General features: G+C 47.0%; 4 protein-coding genes across 4 annotated transcripts; all 4 read left to right on the top strand.

The window, feature by feature from the left end:
• The first annotated feature begins 7 nt into the window (after positions 1-7).
• Positions 8-2,167, top strand: EDB82DRAFT_514813 (uncharacterized protein). The gene has a single exon (XM_025738329.2). The coding sequence runs from the start codon at positions 138-140 to the stop codon at positions 1,725-1,727; it is 1,590 nt and encodes a 529-aa protein (XP_025593101.1). The 5' UTR covers positions 8-137; the 3' UTR covers positions 1,728-2,167.
• Positions 2,168-3,421: 1,254 nt separating this feature from the next.
• Positions 3,422-8,129, top strand: EDB82DRAFT_541246 (armadillo-type protein). Its single transcript, XM_025738327.2, has 4 exons — positions 3,422-3,867; positions 3,913-6,940; positions 6,988-7,326; positions 7,375-8,129. Exons 1-4 carry the CDS (start codon positions 3,632-3,634, stop codon positions 7,837-7,839), a joined length of 4,068 nt encoding a protein of 1,355 aa, XP_025593099.1. The 5' UTR covers positions 3,422-3,631; the 3' UTR covers positions 7,840-8,129.
• Positions 8,130-11,261: 3,132 nt separating this feature from the next.
• On the top strand, positions 11,262-13,275 carry EDB82DRAFT_320648 (major facilitator superfamily domain-containing protein). Its single transcript, XM_065607476.1, has 3 exons — positions 11,262-11,967; positions 12,054-12,757; positions 12,818-13,275. Exons 1-3 carry the CDS (start codon positions 11,402-11,404, stop codon positions 13,096-13,098), a joined length of 1,551 nt encoding a protein of 516 aa, XP_065463395.1. The 5' UTR covers positions 11,262-11,401; the 3' UTR covers positions 13,099-13,275.
• A 1,172-nt stretch (positions 13,276-14,447) lies between these two features.
• Positions 14,448-15,915, top strand: EDB82DRAFT_320634 (uncharacterized protein). Its single transcript, XM_065607475.1, has 4 exons — positions 14,448-15,238; positions 15,287-15,613; positions 15,664-15,790; positions 15,845-15,915. Exons 1-4 carry the CDS (start codon positions 14,562-14,564, stop codon positions 15,893-15,895), a joined length of 1,182 nt encoding a protein of 393 aa, XP_065463394.1. The 5' UTR covers positions 14,448-14,561; the 3' UTR covers positions 15,896-15,915.
• The last annotated feature ends 1,417 nt before the right edge of the window (positions 15,916-17,332 follow it).

Raw genomic sequence — 17,332 nt, 5'->3', positions numbered from 1 at the left:
TATCAATACTGTGTCTGAGGTTTACTTTTCAACTAACTACAGGTTACTTTCCCTAAAACTGTATTCGTTCACAAATATCTACAGGGTGCCAGGTATCTAGATCGCCATATATTTTTATCTACGTCTCACCCTTCATCATGGCGTCTTCAGCCCCTGCAACACAACCTCCAATAGACCCCGCGCCAAAGCCATCAACAGTACCACAACTATCCCTTGATATCATCTACAATATCGGTCTTGCTGTAGTTGGAGACCCTTTCGAGCAAGCCAGGCTCTATGCGAAGCATGATGGCGATCCAGAATACCTTCCAGACCGCACCACTCTTTACCGCCTGACCTACCTCTCCAAAGCTACCAAAGGTGTCTTGGAGCCTCTTCTTTACCGGCACTTCATTTTCACCACACCTCAGGGTGTCATGAGCACTTTTATCACCCTGATCCAAAGACCTGAGCTTCGCCAGCATGCTCAGTACATTGCGTCTTTCAGTCCCTTGTCAGGTCCCGGTGTTAGAAAGAGGGAGCTGCCCAAGTGTAAGAAACTCTGGTCTAAGCGGTGTCCTTCTGACAAACCTGCCTTGATGCGTCTCCTCGACGGCGCTGGTCTCCACAACCTCGCTTGGTCGGCTTGTATGCTTGAGAGAACAAAGCAACGCTTCATGTTTTCTCCCGATTTCAAGCATGATGGTATACTGGAGATCATGTTTGCTGCTATCCTCTTCCTTACACCAAACGTCACTACATTCATGTGGCGTGATATGAATACCAACCCCAAGGCCTTTATCTTAGACCACATCATGGATGAGGCAGTCAAAAGTGGCATTCCCCTAATGCCCAAGCTTCAACACCTAAATACGGAAAAGTCGGCATTCGTCGAGGCCAAACAAGCACAGTTCTTCACTCCTCACGTCAATATGTGGGATGACCTGCATACTCTCGTTCTCAACGATGTCGACCTGGACGTCGAGTTCATCGAGATGCTGGCCAGGGGTGAATTCAAGAAAGACCGGCCTGTGAAGGAACTCCATATTCTATGTGTACCTGGATCCGAGAAACCGGGCAGCATGAGCTCGTTCCCGCCTGGATTTGAACTGTCGTCAACCACAATTTTGGATGTCGACGACCTTGATAAGAATAAAGAAAGGTTCGAGGCATTTCCCAACCTTGAGCTTCTCAACATCAGATTCGTTCATCATCAGCACCGCTACGAGAACGGCTCGCTCACTTTGAGAGCCTTCTTGCATGCAGTTGGCTGCCCTAAGGTCTTGGAATTGGAAGGCCATAAACTGCCGTTCAATGTACTCGACACCGGCGTCACACACGACAGACTTACCCACCTCAAGGTGCGCGAGTATGACCCGCGGTCTAGGTCTAGGACATTACAAAGTGAAAGCCTCTTATCAGGACTCAATTCGTGGTGGGGCGGCAATTCATCTCTGGTGCCTAACCTGGCCAGGATTGATTTGGATCACTACATGTTCCAACGCGAGTATCTCTCTGATGAAGACAAAACAGTCTGGAAGGTTGTTGGAGAGGACGAGTGGGAGGACGACTCGAATAACGGGTTTGACTACGACGACGACGACGACGACGACCAGAGTGATATGGATGAGGAAGAGGTCATTCGTCATGTCCACGATAATGTCTACTATAACCCGCAAGAGGATCAGTATTTTGAGGCTGGGTATTCGACCCTTATGGCGGCTTTACAAGAGATGGGTATTCAGTAAGTTGCGCGAGCCAACCTTCATCATGGGTGAGCAATTGAGCATAGACAAATCTACAGTTGGATATCTTCTTTCTGGGCTGTTGGAAGACTCTGAACTTGAATAGCTTGCAAGAAAAAAGAAAGAAGGAAAGAAAAAACAGAGTATTCGTTATAACAACCACGTCCAAATCAGAGGTCAATTTCACGTTTGGGGATGGACCAGTGTCTGATTACTCCAATTCGCTGGGTCTAAAGTTAGCTTGTCTTCGCTTTGCTTCAGCAGATCCTTCGAGCACATTCTTGTACTTCATTGCATTCTGCACAAGCTCTGCAATAAGAAGCCTCATATGCTCTGGCCTCCCTTGTGATTTCATCTCGACCGGCCTCAACAACCTAATGCCATTCTGTTTTATCTTCTGTAGTAGGACTCAAGATCCGAGGATAAGCGCCCTCCAGGCACCATAAATAACGAGTGTTTGTAATGTCTGCTCATTGGGCTAAACGTCAATCAATTCTGACTAGTTTTATTTCTTGTCATTTCCGTAGCTAAGTTTTATAACACCCTTAGCTCAACGTGCAGCCATCATTGATGTTGTCACCTCATTCAGCTTGTATCCAAGCTGTAAATTTCACATCGCTACCTAAAAAAAAAACGCTGCTCTTGTGGTCCCAACCAGGTTCGACAATGTAGGCTGTCTAACTAGAATTCTTCGCCGCGATCATGGTGCGTTGCCCTCTAAGCTTGCACCTTTCCTTGTGCACCCACTGAGTGACTTGATCAAACTCTTCACCATTCATGTTGAGGACAAAGTGAGAAAGAGGTCCAGATTTGATAGTCACTTGACAAAAGCCAGATGACCAACTCATCACGTTGGCTGTTCCTATCGTCCACCAGCCAGTCTTGGAAGCGGTTCCGAGCTAGTTCAGCAGGTATGCACAGCTGTCGAGGTCAAGTGTAGAGTTCAGCACCTAGCAGGGTCAGCATCACGTAGACAGTGTTTGAGATGATATACCTTACCACATCCCCAGTTGTAATCGACCGTGAAGTCCCTGACTGCGTTGCTTGGATTGTTTGAGTCAGCAGTAACGAAAGCGAAAAGAGTGGTAAATACCCAAATGAACTTCATTTTCAATGTGTGTGCGGATACTTGGTGGTAATAGAAGTTAATGGCTGATATCGAGTAGTTCTCTTGGACTGGTCATGATGATTTCAGAATCTTTATACAACTGGCATTGTGTCACTCAGGCTTGGGCATATGTTAATACTTGCCTGTTGATTTCTGAATAGATTCGAACATCTGTTACTTGAATCACAATCAACAAATGAACAGAGAATCAGCTTAATGAACCAATAGCCTGTAATCGGCACAGTGAACAATGGGCCAAATCATGTCACTGTTTGCGCGTTGCTGTGCGGCCCAAGATGGTCTGTCTTTGCGTGAAAGAGTTTGTGGTGAATGGTTATTAGCGACGTGAGCTACGATTAATGCATTCTCGGGTATGTACTACATGCGAGAACCCCAAATATTGATTTCGTCAAAATACTGGAAACAAATACATCAAGTTCAAGGTGGACTACCCTATATCGCTTGGCCGGGACGGAATAATGATAGACCGGCAATAAGTACGGCAATGATGCTTCCTGCCGGGGTAGCTTGCATGTCATAGCGGGGCATCGCGACCTGGGCAGCTCCGACCTTCTTCCGCCTGCCTAGAGGTGAAGCCTGATCCTTCAGTATTGTACAAATTCATCGTCAGTAGCATTCGTGTTGAGGCGAAAGCTTTCTTATTCTTGCATATCAATTGCATTTCATAGCTCTGCAGTCATTGCTCTCGCAGATCCCCAGCAAATCGTTACCCCGCGCTTATGATCTAAAGCTGTATTGCAGCTCTCCCACTCTCACACCATCGTGAATCCTGCCCATCATGGCATCCGCTCAAATTCATGCCACGCCGCAGGCGGTGATGGGACATGTCCAGAAGCTCAGCGACAACGATCCTGATTTCCGATTCATGGCCTTGAACGACCTGTTGCAGCTCCTAAACCATGCCAAGCCCGATTTCCTTCAGAATGACTACAACATTGCGGCTCGGACTGTTGATAGTATCATCAAGACGCTCGATGATCAGAATGGAGAAGTCCAGAACCTTGCTGTTAAGTGGTATGTGGATGTAGGAGTTTCTGAGTAATTCGCTAACATAACCAGTTTGGGTCCCTTTGTGGGCAAAGTCCCTACCCCCGTTATTGCGCCCATGATAGAGAAGCTCTCATCACTGAAGCTTAAGAACTCGGTGGATAATGCTGTGCCTTCGATGGCTTTGCGAAACGTTATTATCGCTCTCCCTCGCCCCGTGCCAGGCATCCCTCCGGCCGCAGACGTCCGAGAAGCCTACAGTGCTATCAGCCGCGTACTGATTCCCCGTCTTATTGGCCCCGGACCCAAAACACAGGTTCCCAAGAACCCCAAGATCCCCCTTCCCGCTGTCCCCGAGGGACTTCTACAAAATGAGGGCGACCTCAACGCTGAAGCAGTCGATGTGCTAATCGAGGTTGTTCGATGTTTTGGACCTATGCTTGTACAGGTCGAAGTTGAGGCCATGCAAGAGGTAGTCATCCAACTTTTGGAAAGCGAGAAGGGAACATCGGTCGTCAAGAAGAGGGCCGTAGTAGCGATCTCTATGCTTGCCGTATACCTCTCAGATGAGCATTTGCAGGAAGTTGTCAGACGTATCACGAACGGCCTATCGAAGCAATGCAGCCCTGTAACAAGAAGGTTGTACATCTCTATTCTCGGAAGTATGGCAAGATCCATCCCTTCTAGATTCGGACCTCACCTCGCCGATACCGCACCTCTGGTGCTCAAGGCGCTCGGCGAAGAAGAGCTTGAGGAGCATCTCGAGGCACTCAGCGATGGAGATGACCTTGGCCAAGACTTCAACGAAATCCGCGAGGCTGCTCTTGTAGCCCTCGAAGCTTTCTTGGCATCGTGCCCACAAGAAATGCGACCATTCACAGACCAAACAATAGAGGCATGCCTCCGATTCCTCAAGTACGACCCTAATTACAATGTCGACGATGAGGATGAGGATATGGAAGATGAAGAGGATGATGACGAAATAGATGATGATGACGAATTCGATGACGATGGTTTTGAAGATGACGACGACGACGCCAGCTGGAAGGTTCGACGATGCGCCGCAAAGACTATTTACATCCTTATCTCAACACGCGGAAGTGGCGACCTTCTCGAGAACGGTGTCCTTTATAACCAAACCGCCCCGTCTCTCATTAAGCGTATCGCAGAGAGAGAAGAGAACGTTCGTTTGGAGGTTATTTCAGCACTTTCTCTCCTCGTTCGTAAGACAGGTGAGGGACTTCACACACCCGATCCTTCACTCGAGGATTTCGAGCCAGAATCCGAATCTCGTATCCCAATTAGCAGAAAGCGAAGACGTCAAAGTAGTGGTGGTGGCGCCACAGCTTCTCAGTTCATGTCAGGTTCTGGCCTTGTTTCACCTGTCCAAGAGAAGATTCCCCTTAGTGGCCCACGAGCTGACTTGGCTCGCCTGACTCCTTCCATCATCAAGGTGATTACCAAACAACTCAAGGGCAAGACGATTCCCACCAAGCAGGCAGTCATTAGTCTTCTCAATGACATAGTGTCTGTTCAGCATGGAGGATTGGCCGAGTATTTGGATCAAGTCATCGGACCTATAATCGACGCCATCCAGCCCAGTGGTTCTACTCATGTTTCGGCCAATCTGTCTTCACACGCCGGTTCATCTTCCGCAACCCCCAGTACGCTAAGGATCACAGCACTGGGCGTAATCAGCGACATCGCCAAGACTCATTCATCTACCATTCTGCAGCCTTATCTCACTAAGATTGTTGATGGCGTTACTTCTGCAGCCAATAACAGATATTACAAGATCTCAAGCGAAGCGATTCGCACTGTTGAGGAGCTCGTCAAGACCATCACTCCACCGCGATCCCGAAACGTTGCTTCCAAGTACAAATCCGAGCTGGACAAGCTTTACACTGTCATTCTGGACCGTTCATCTGCCCAAGATGCTGACGCCGAGGTTCGCCAACGCGCCATCCATGCTCTCGGTGTTTTGATCTCCAGAACTTCAACTTCAGAAGGGTCTTCTCTACTGTCTCAGGACAAGGTCAAAGCCGCGCTGGATATACTCCAAGAACGACTCAGGAACGAGACCACTCGCTTGGCTGCAGTTCGAGCGGTCGAAAACGTAGCCCGATTTGCGAAATCACCTGGCCAACTTGAGAAGCAGTGGATTCAAGATGTTGCTTTGGAGCTCTCTGCACAATTGCGTAAGGCGAACCGTTCCCTACGTGGCTCAAGTATCATCGCTCTTCGAAATCTCGCGCTGTCACCCGCTACCAAAGGTCAGCTCGAGCCAGACACTATTCAGGGAATTGTCGCCGATTTGATGCCGGTCATCACCAACAGCGACACACATCTACTTGGACCAACACTGATTATCCTCGCCAAGTTGGTGCCTGAACATCCAGAACTCGTGGTCACTAACGAGATGATCACTGCGCTCTCGGACCTCCTTAAGCAGCATTATGCAGGCATTGTCCTTGATCAGCTACTCCTCTTTGTCAGTAGTATTGGAGAGAATGCTGCGGGCCAAGGTCTCATGCAAGGATTGCTCAAGGATGTCAGTGTGGCAGGAGACTCCCCAGTCGTCGGTAAAGTGATAGGAACCTTGCTTGTTACGGGCGGCGAGTCAGTTGGTGTCAAGATGGACAGCTTCGTCACAGAGTTGTACACGAGTGCCAAGAGTGGCGATGAAGCCAGAGTTAGCCTCGCTCTCGCTGTTTTGGGCGAAGCTGGAAAGAGACTCGGAACTAGTTCGACTCTCAAGCCGGATCTCTTTCTGGATCAATTCCACGATGAACCGGACAAGGTGTCACTTTCCGCTGCTGTCGCTCTTGGCCAGGCAGGTTCTGGCAATGTTCCCGAATTTCTGCCCGTCATTTTGAAGACCATGCAAAAGGGCGGCAATACCCAGTACCTCCTCATCCAATCAATCAAGGAGATCCTCCAAGCAATCTCGGCACAGTCTACAGACCTACGGAACTATGCCCCGACTATATGGGATGAGCTTCTCAAAGCCTCAGATAATGCCGACAACAAGGTCGTTTGTGCCGAGTGTGTCGGGAGACTTGTCACTCTCGACCCTGCTGTATTTGTTCCTCGTCTTCAGGTATGTACGTAGGAATACTCGTACGTTAACTCTCTAACTGGTACTAGGCTCTTTTGGAGGACAAGTCACTTGGAATTCGAGGAATGGCTGTCCAAGCTGTTCGGTACACTCTACCCGAAAGTGACGAAGTATTGGATGCCATGCTCCGAGATGTCCTCATTTCGATGCTCCTGACTATCCTTCAGGACTCCGATATGGACATTCGTCGATTGGCAATGACAACACTTACCACAGCTGCTCGAACTAAGCCTGATATGATTCTTCCACACTTGGGCAAACTAATGCCATATGTGTTGCAGGAGTCAGTGATCAAGAAGGAACTTGTGAGAGAAGTCATGATGGGACCTTTCAAGCATACCGTTGATGACGGCCTTGAGGTTCGAAAGGTACGCTCAATTTGATGTCGTTTATGAACCCCAACTAACTTTCAACAGAGCGCATATGAGACCTTGTATGCTCTAATGGAGACTGCTTTCAGTCGCATTAACAATATCGACTTTTATGACCGTGTTGTGGCAGGTCTCAAGGACGACAATGATATTCGTCAGCTTTGTAACCTCATGGTGACCAAGCTGATTGCCATCGACCCCGACGAGACCACACGCCGACTGAACTCGATTGCAGAGGCTTATCGAACTGTTCTGTCAGTCAAGCTGAAGGATAACGCTGTGAAGCAAGACGTAGAGAAACAGGAAGAGGCCAACAAGAGCATCTTGAGAGTGACACTGCTATTGGGCGAAAAGATGAAGGCCACGACTGGGAACGCTGGTGCTGCTACTAGTAATGCTGGTGCCGCCAGCACCTGGACTGGATACTGGGAATGGGCGAACAAGGAATTCGAGAAGCAGCTCAAGGGACTTCGTGAGGAGAACAGCCAACTTCAAACCCGCATGGTTTAGAGAGAAAGCCATTCGAAAAGAACCAGGCTGACTATGGTAGTCTCTTGGCGAAATGACAGAGCTACAAAGGATTAAACAGTGTGAAAATATCACAGTGGCATTGTCGAAAGGCAATTGGTAGAAACAGCGAGGAACATGAATTGATTGCTAGTCAACTAGTCTAGATAATTGGTAGCGCTGTGCTCTGTAATGGAATTGTTTCGACATATATGCACCCTCCATTTGTTTTAAAGGGGGCGTTAGTCGCATAGATGTATTGTATCATCTGGTGGTATGGATCACCAGCGGCCATCCTCGATCCATTGACCACGAATTGACGCCAATTTCTCTGGCCAAGCAGAAATCTCGTCGGTTGTCACTCATGTGACTTTCATGATGTTGCTCCTTCGAACTGTGGTGCAACACACCCACGATCTACCAACACATGCACACTAGATTCAACAACCGGAGCATGAGTCGGAACTGATACACTCTAACCCATTCTATCATTTCATTTAACTATTGTGAAAAGAAGTACTTGGTAAAAGAAGAAGAACAAAAAAAGAAGAAAAAGAAATAGAAACACATATTGACTACCCTGAAGCTATCCAAAATCAACATTCCACCATGGGTTCTATACCCAAAGCTTCAATTCATAAAAACTTTTAATTCACTTGAGTTTTTGTAAGAATATCTCAACGTAGATCGGTCAGCTGTATCTGACCTAAAGACTTGAAAGCTCGTGGGGCGATCTATCATGCGAACCATGTCTCACTCACCCAGCAGAGATAAGCGACCATTTATTTCAGTTTTATCTCACGACAGGCGATGCTAAGAAACGGAATCCGGGGATTCTTCAATTGTGGAATGTTGAACAGGGTATCACAACATAAAGACCCTTGTTGAAGAAAAGTCTAGATTAAAGTATGGGGTTTCACGATGAAGTGTGCCATCGTGTCGGACTTGCGGAACAGTTAGACCGCCCGGATTCTGATTCACAAAACAACTCATCTATAGAATTATGATTGAATTGACGTATCATGGAACATTCCATAGGAGCATCCATCTTCCGAAATGATCCGATACCTGAGGATCCGTTCCGTTGTGAGCTGGTTGATGAAGCATGCTGCAGCAGAAGTGTTCCGACCCTTGTTGATGCGGGCATGAGGAGTTGGAGAAGGGGAAAACGCGTGGAGAAGTTCGTAAAGAAAATTCTGAATAACTTCCTTTGCCTATAATAAGTAGGTAGCGCATGTAGGTAGAGTACCATGTCCCTGTGAGAAAGTGCAGGGTCTAGGATGTCCGTGTTTGTGGTATTCTAGAGCGAGTGTATCATCAGCCCCTCATGAGTCTGGACTGTTCGAGTCGTATTTGAGCATCGTTACATTGTGTTTCCGACATTTTCCATAACTATGTTAAGTCTCGTTTGTCTGTGCACAACACGGGTCCAGATCTGTAGAGCGAGCAGAGTCATCTCCATCGCAGAGACTTTACACTAGCCATCTCCCCAGTTCTTACCCCATGTAAAGAAGGCATTTCAGGACTAATGTATGCTTTTCTTGCTTGAACTTGAAGGGGATTCGCTCATCTCGAACCCCAAAGTCTCCTCACAGTGGCGGTAACTTTGGAGATATCGTACGACCAGAGACAGCAACGACCAGGCCTTTGCGGCTATCTTGGGAAGAGTCCAATCATGTTGCAGAAAGTGTCAAGGGTATCTTAGTGTAACGTTTTGACTCAATAGGACGTTGAGCCCCGCGATTCCCCAAGCGATGATGGTATACCCTTGTCAACTGGGCTGCTGGGATCGGACATGTCGACGTAGCATGTCGAGTATGGGCGTAGGACCCCAATTGAGGATGGCGAAATGTCTTTTTTTCTTCTTCTTGTTGTTTTCCTTCTCTTTTTTTTTTTCTTAGAAGATTCTTGGCTGAATATACTGATAAGCTGTCTCACCATAAATCTTGACAACATCATATGATTTATGTAGGGTCTAGCTAGTGAAGCTGATTTCCCCAATTGGAAATCCCCCCAACGCCAAGTCTAGTATTCCCCGAGTCAGCCACAGGGCAAAGGATAGACTAGTGATATCATCCCGACCAAGTGATCGACTACCAAGAAGGAACAGAAGTGCCGATGATCAACTGCTAGACCTAGATAGACCGTGGGTAGTTCACGGGCAGGCAAGCAATAGTTGTTGAACTGTCAACGCATGGACCAACGAGGTATTATTTCCATTCGTTCGTTTTTGTGACCTCTTGCAGGTTGAATGTAACCGACGACTCTGTTGTTGAATGTAACCAGGGAGAAAAGGCCGCTAATGTAGCTCCCATCGCCAAGGCGGGTAGACAAGAGATGTGGTTGCTGGGCATTTCTGGGCAGTGTATGGTATCTCCAAATTTGAAGCTGTCAATGAATGATATGTTATCTTGAAATAATGAACGGAAACTTTACTCCCCGCTTATGCATACCTTGGTAGGTAGATTGTAACCTCGGCTTGAGAAGCAAAAACAAAAGTGAGGGTGTATTGGGCCCCGTATTTCTCAGTACATAAGCTTAACAATAACCATGAGGTGAGCCTTAAAACCCTAAACTGGATAAGCCTAAGATTCTGGGGTCTAGCGTTGGAGGATCGGCAATTAATAGTGGACGTTGGTGTCGTTTCGAGCTCCCACAAGCCGTGGTTCTGAGTATTTTTGCTGTGCCGGTTTGCCGAGAAGGAACAAGCTACTTTGACGGTCTCTCCGCACTTCCACACCTCTTCTTTTTGGTTTCTGTCATGTTGGTTTTTCGTTTATTCCCATGAGCTAATGGATTTTGGAGTTGACCAATTGTATTTCATGATCTGCAACCATTTGACATAGGTTATGGAGGGAAGCACAACGTCATACTTGGGACTCTGACATTATTACTAGGCGGTATGTATAAACACCATTCAGCCAACCTTGTCTATATCATCATCGCTGTATTTGCAGGCCATCTTTATCTGCGGATCCGCCATCAACCCTCTTCTTCTTCCCCCGCACAACCATCTTCCTCACAGTGAAACAAACAACCATGTCCATGACCATGTCTGCTCCGTTCTCACCCGCAGTCTCGACTCAATCTTGTTCCCCCGTATTCTATAATCTATCCTGCGGGGAAATGAGACCAGAAGAGAAAAAACAAGGACGTGCACCCCCTCAGTTTTCTGTCACCGGGCATGATCCGCTTCTTCTTCCCCAAACTTGCCCAACTCCCCACGTTCATTGTTACCCTAGTCGGACTTGTTGTTGCAAGTGTGTAACTGTTACTACAGTCTAGTTCTAGTGCTAAGCTAGGATGTGCTACATCAGTTTTGTGACCGTGTAACTAATGAATGTGATGCATGAATCGGAGATAACAACAATTTACAGAGTACAATCTTGTCCAGTCTCGTGCAGTGCAGTGTTGATCATTGCATGTAACATTAGCGGACAGCTACTGGCAGCTGGCAGGATATAAGGTTCCCTTCCTCCCCTCCTCTCAATTGACTTTTCCAACCACCTGTCTTCTCCCCTTCTTCTCCCCTGATTCTCTTCCACCATCCCCGAGCATCGTTACAATGGTTCAACAACCGACGGCTGGCGAGTCCGCTGGCCCTGTGGTCAAGGGCGTCATTCCTACAGCCAAGCAGGCCTTCGCTGATCTCTTCATCTGGAAGCAGCGCGTCGTCATCACAAACGAACATGGTGAAGAGACAACTGAATGGAGGGACCCAGACCCTATCAAGAACCCCATCAGTCTCATGGCTCAACTGTCAGGCAAGGACTGGATCTTCTTCCTTGTAGGCTTCTGCGCCTGGACAGCTGATGCCTTTGACTTTCACGCCTTATCGATCCAGACCAAGAAGTTGTCTCTTTACTATGACACCAGCAAAACTGCCATCACAACCGCCATCACCCTAACCCTTCTTCTCCGCTCTGTTGGTGCTGCTATGTTTGGTCTCGCTGGTGACAAGTGGGGACGCAAGTGGCCCATGGTCTTCAACATGATCATCCTTGGTGTTTTGCAAATCGCCACCATTTACAGTACCACCTTCAACCAGTTCCTTGCTGTGCGAAGTCTTTTTGGTCTGTTCATGGGTGGTGTTTATGGCAATGCTATTGCCATGGCTCTCGAGTCGTGTCCGTAAGTCTACCCCAATCCTAAAAACTTGTGATGCCAAGTCTGCCTAATTTTGGAGTCGTTATTATTCCCGTTCTAACATCGCTTAGCTCCAACGCCCGAGGCTTGATGTCCGGCATTCTTCAGCAGGGGTACTCATTCGGCTACGTCTTGGCTGCATGCGCCAACCTTGGCGTTGGAGGTAGTACCGAGAGCTGGAAGACTGTCTTTTGGATCGCTGCTGGAATTTCCATCGCCGTCGGTATCGTCCGTATCTTCTTCCCCGAGTCTCAACAGTTCCTCGAAGCCCGCGCCAAAGGAAAGCAGTCCGCCTCACCTGGTGCTTTCTGGCAAGATTGCAAAAAGATGCTTCTCGCTGAGTGGAAGATGTGTGTTTACTGCTGCTTCCTCATGACCTGGTTCAACTACTACTCCCACACTTCCCAAGACTCATACACTACCTTCATGCTTGAACAGAAGGAATTCGACAACAAGGCTGCTTCTCGTGCTTCTATTCTCATGAAGACTGGTGCTTGCGTTGGTGGTACAATCATTGGTTACTTGAGTCAATTCGTTGGTCGTCGACGTGCTATTTGTTGCTCGGCCTTCATGTCTGCTCTTCTCATCCCAGCCTGGATCCTGCCCACCACTGAAGGTGGCCTAAGTGCGAGTGGCTTCATGATTCAGTTCTTCATCCAAGGCGCGTGGGGTGTCATCCCTATCCATCTCAACGAACTGTCTCCCCCTGCCTTCAGATCCTCATTCCCAGGGGTAACTTACCAAATTGGCAATATGATCAGCAGCCCAAGTGCACGCAAGTTTCCCTACGTCCCATTGAATCCAAAAAAAAAAAAAATGCTAATATGCTGTACAGAAATTGTCAATGCTGTCGCGGAAAAGACATTTGTCACTCTCAAGAATGGCGACAAGGTCGAGGCATACGGACCTGTAATGGGCGTTGCCACAGCTATCATTGCTCTTGGTATCATCTTCACCACTATGTTTGGTCCGGAGAAGCGTGGACGTGCTTTTGAGCATGCGGTAGCTGGTGTCCATAACGACGAGCTTCCTCAACATCAAAAGAAGGATATCGAGACTGCAAGTGTGGAACAGGTTGAGCTGGAAGACAAGAAGAAAGCCAAGGAAGAGGTTTGAAATTGTTATAGCAGCTGTAAAATGATAGTAGATTGTCCGTGTTGGGAACTCAGTAGCCAAGCTCTGCCCTTGAGGCGCGATACCCCTTGAATACTCTTCTAAATACCTACAATTTCAGAATACTCTCAGAATGAAAAACAGTCATCATGATATGCCACGAAACAGATGTCTTGTGTCAAAGAACCAGACCTATTGCATCTTGTTTCATTGGAGTGAGTTATTAGTGGAGAAAGCATACGATAGTTTGCCAAAATTGCGTACATGTTTCGCGTTTCGGTGAAACTGTCTAGTGACTAGCAGAAAAGATCTACCAAGTGTTAGGATATAAAAATAAGTAGTCTAAGAACTATACTCTAAGGAACATAAAGTGACCTACTGATTTCGTCTCTTATGCTTGATGACTGCGTACCCGGTTGACCGACTCGAAAGAGACAGTGCCAAGACCTTTGCACTTTCCAGATGAATCTATAGTAACATTCAAAGAGGATATCGATCATGTCTCATTCTAAAGTTGAGTGATTTTAGTGGCATTTATAGTTTTGTATAAGCGGGACGGATAAATTACAACCTCATGAGATGGGGTTAGTTTTATGTGGAAGGAGATGGTAAATTAGCCCACTTGTTACTTCTACATTTTCATATTCTCTATTGCCTTCTACTTTAAAATCGAAACTCTCAGTCGAGAAATAGATAACAGTTTCACTTATTCTAGAGTTTTCATCTTCACTTTCCTCTTCAAGACGTTTGGCCGTTGCATTGTGGAGTTGTACGATAGTGAAACGTGGGGGCTCCATGGGGTCTATTTGGGTCTATTCAAGTAAATGACTCAGCATCCCACTTTACAAAAAGATGGGATGAGTTAAACGAGTGGAGAGATTTTACAAGTTGCATTGACCTCTTTAATAAAGCGAGACTCTCATGTCCGTCTTGTCGGGATTGGAGGAATTCATCAACTCCTAAAGGATGAAACCATGGTAACAGGAACGACGTCAAACAAAACCAATGGAGTAAAAAATAGGAAAGAACAAGATATATACATCTAAACTGTGTACGTTTGGTCTACTGTAAGTTAATGGTTGGAGCCTCAATCTTGATCAAGAGCGATGGTATGTATGACATTCGGAGCTTGCCGTACACAATTGCTTCTACTAGGATGAACACATCTTATCAATCAGATCAAAAGTTCCCAGTTGCGTACGGATACATATCCACTCCTAATCAACCCAAGGCATGAGGCTCCACAAGCAATTTCAAGGACGGACAAGACTACCATGAGAAGTTTGCCGAAAATCGGCCTTGGCCTAAAGTTTGTAAATACTTATTCTCACGAACTTCGCACTCAGTCATGTCTTTGAAGTCCTTCTCAGACACTCCAGGCTCACCATAGTCACTCTTTTGTTCTACTAGCCTAGTTGCTACAGTCACTCTTTTAAACCTCGGGAAGGTCATATACAATACCCAAAATGCGTACTTCGACTCTCATTACCTCTTTGGCGGCTACTGCCTCGGCCTACGATGCTTGGGTAAACGAGCCTGACACTGGCATGGACACTTACCTCGCCAGCACCAACTGGACCCAAGGCAGTCGTCCTCTTCTCAAGGACATCCGCGGTGTTCCCGACTTTGACTTTGCTGCTCGTCAGACCTTGACTGACCAGCAGTACGCCTTTTATCGCACTGCCGCTGCGGGAGAGTGGGCGTACCGTAACAACCTCAAGGTTTGGGAAAAGGCCAGACTTCGACCTCACCAACTCGCCAGCGTCCGTGGTCTTAATGAGACACTCGGAGTTACCATTCTCGGCCACAACTTCAGCGCCCCCATCTTTATCTCTCCCGCTGCTCGTGCTGGTTATGGTGACGAGGAACGTGGTGAGCTGAACTTTGTCGATGCTGCCGCGGATGAGGACATTCTCTACGTCGCTGCTCTCTACGCTAGCAAGTCCATTGAAGAGATTGGTGCTCAGCGCAAGAAGCGCGGTAACACCATCTTCCAGCAAATTTATTCCAATGCCAACCTCTCTGTTACATGGGATGCCATGAAGCGTGCTGAGGAGCAGGGCGTCAAGGCTTTTGTTTGGACTATTGATGCCCCTGCTACCTCTGTTCGTCATCGCGCTGCGCGATACGATACCACCAATGCGTATGTAAAATGATGCAAACTATGCCGAATACAGCTAACACAGTTCAGTAACGGTGCTACCTCTGTCCTCAGCTGGGACCTTTTCGATGAGATCAAGGCCCACACCAAACTCCCCATCATCCTAAAGGGTATTACCACCACCGAGGATGCCCTCCGCGCTGTTGAGGCTGGAGCAGATGGTATCTGGCTCTCTAACCATGGCGGTCGCCAAGTCGACTACTCCCCATCTCCTCTTGAGATCGCCTACGAAATTCGTCGTAATGCCCCTGAAATCTTCACCAAGACTGAGGTCATCGCCGACAGTGGCATCCGCTATGGTAGCGATGTCATCAAGCTGTTGGCTCTTGGTGTCAAGGCTGTTGGTCTTGGACGTCCGTAAGTATCGTCAAGTTAGTGATAAACAATTCTGTGCTAATATCTCCTAGTTTCATGTACTCCAATGTTTACGGCGTTGAAGGTCCCAAGAAGCTCATCCAGATCCTCAAGAGTGAAATCCTTGCCGATGCTGCTCAGATCGGTATCACCGATCTTCACAACATTCCTTCTAAGGTGGTGAGTAAATTTGACATGATTGTGTAAGAGGTCCTTCTGCTAACAACATGCAAGCTCAACACTCGTGCACTGGAACGCGATGTTTACCTGATGGATGAGAACTAAGAGTTGTAAAGGAAGATTATACAGTGAAAATCAATTTGTACTAGAGATAACTTGAACAGAGCCGTGTTGACATGTTCATATGTTTCATGCGATATATATAAATGTATACATATTTGTTGCAGTCTCATTTTTATCTGACAACTGTAATGCCGTCCCTATACTAAAGACATATATAGACGCTTTGAGAAATATATAAAGGTGATAGATAATCGAAAGGTTCTTGAAACATTTATTTATGTGATGCATTGTGCTTATCTCTGGAACACTGGAAAGCTACATAGAATTGTTTGCACAATCACATTGCCCAATTAGGCCAAGCTTACCAGTCACTCAACGCAAACAAATAAAATTAATTCTGAAAAATTAGTAATATAATTTCATCTCGCCCTCTAAGTATCATAGTAAATCTCCTTCATCTCTTTGTAAAGCTCAGGTTGTTGGTGAGAGGCTGTGGTTGTATCGGAGCTTGTCCGTGAGGCTCCTAGGCATGGGAAAAGTTGTGAAAGAAGCTTTTGCTCTGGGTTTAATTCAATCTATCAATCACTGCCGGCTATAGAAGTTTGGCCTATCTCAAACCTCGCTTCTACCTATTGCATTGACCATTTTATCATTACTTCAATAATCAACACTTCCTTCTCAAGCATTACCTCGCTGCCTGTGACATTGTACGAAACAATTTTGAACTACCAACTGCCAAGATGCACTCCAGAATCGACCCCGACTTCTAGCTTGAAGGTTGCAGAGATGCCGACCTTGAACACACATTTAGGCTTCCTGGCGGCGGACAACCTCCCAGCGGCGTACCAGCACCCTTGCCGCATTGTCACACAACGCTGATAGATGAGATGCCAGAATACATCCTTATGGGGGAACCTTATACGACGTCGGAATGCGCAAATTACTACCGAAAATACCATACCATCGCGACATGTATGATACCGAGATTGGACGGGTACGTTCACGGATGTGTCTTCTGCAACACGCAACAACACGATACCTGCAGTTGCCGCCATTGGCCTAAAACTGAGGAACAACAATCGAGATTCTGGTGAACCGCCGGGCCAATATGTCTCCCCTTAAAACTAAGCCATGGTACCCCTCCCTATTTGTTTACAAGCATTTCGAGCCCAACAGCAATATGAACGGATATCCCTGGACTGTAGAGTTCGGAATCAGAACTCTTGAAGATGGCAACCTGGAGATTTGGGCGAATGATTCAATCGACACGGGATTACACTGTCTCAGACCCATTGATCTAGCAACTAGCTCGTGGGAGGCGGTCCACAAGACTTTCAGTAGAATGCCTCCCAAGCTCAGGAATTACGTTTGGTTTGTCGATAGGCTCTGTGAGAACAAGAGCGAATAGTGTTCTTTTTAATTTGTAATATAACTCTGCCTATAGCCTCCAAATCAGTATCCTCGTGAGAATTTCAACTT

The sequence above is a fragment of the Fusarium venenatum genome (assembly GCF_020744135.1).
Source record: "Fusarium venenatum strain MPI-CAGE-CH-0201 chromosome Unknown EDB82scaffold_4, whole genome shotgun sequence".
Classification (NCBI taxonomy): domain Eukaryota; kingdom Fungi; phylum Ascomycota; class Sordariomycetes; order Hypocreales; family Nectriaceae; genus Fusarium; species Fusarium venenatum.
Note: the sequence above shows the minus strand (reverse complement) of the source record. Positions and strands in the feature narration are given on the sequence as shown.

Coding starts and splice junctions, on each gene's coding strand:
- EDB82DRAFT_514813 (XM_025738329.2), top strand. CDS start 138: ATGGCGTCTTCAGCCCCTGCAACACAACCTCCAATAGACCCCGCGCCA.
- EDB82DRAFT_541246 (XM_025738327.2), top strand. CDS start 3,632: ATGGCATCCGCTCAAATTCATGCCACGCCGCAGGCGGTGATGGGACAT. Junction 3,868..3,912: donor CAGAACCTTGCTGTTAAGTG/GTATGTGGATGT, acceptor TAACATAACCAG/TTTGGGTCCCTTTGTGGGCA. Junction 7,327..7,374: donor ACGGCCTTGAGGTTCGAAAG/GTACGCTCAATT, acceptor AACTTTCAACAG/AGCGCATATGAGACCTTGTA.
- EDB82DRAFT_320648 (XM_065607476.1), top strand. CDS start 11,402: ATGGTTCAACAACCGACGGCTGGCGAGTCCGCTGGCCCTGTGGTCAAG. Junction 11,968..12,053: donor ATGGCTCTCGAGTCGTGTCC/GTAAGTCTACCC, acceptor AACATCGCTTAG/CTCCAACGCCCGAGGCTTGA. Junction 12,758..12,817: donor GATCAGCAGCCCAAGTGCAC/GCAAGTTTCCCT, acceptor TATGCTGTACAG/AAATTGTCAATGCTGTCGCG.
- EDB82DRAFT_320634 (XM_065607475.1), top strand. CDS start 14,562: ATGCGTACTTCGACTCTCATTACCTCTTTGGCGGCTACTGCCTCGGCC. Junction 15,614..15,663: donor GCTGTTGGTCTTGGACGTCC/GTAAGTATCGTC, acceptor AATATCTCCTAG/TTTCATGTACTCCAATGTTT. Junction 15,791..15,844: donor ACAACATTCCTTCTAAGGTG/GTGAGTAAATTT, acceptor ACAACATGCAAG/CTCAACACTCGTGCACTGGA.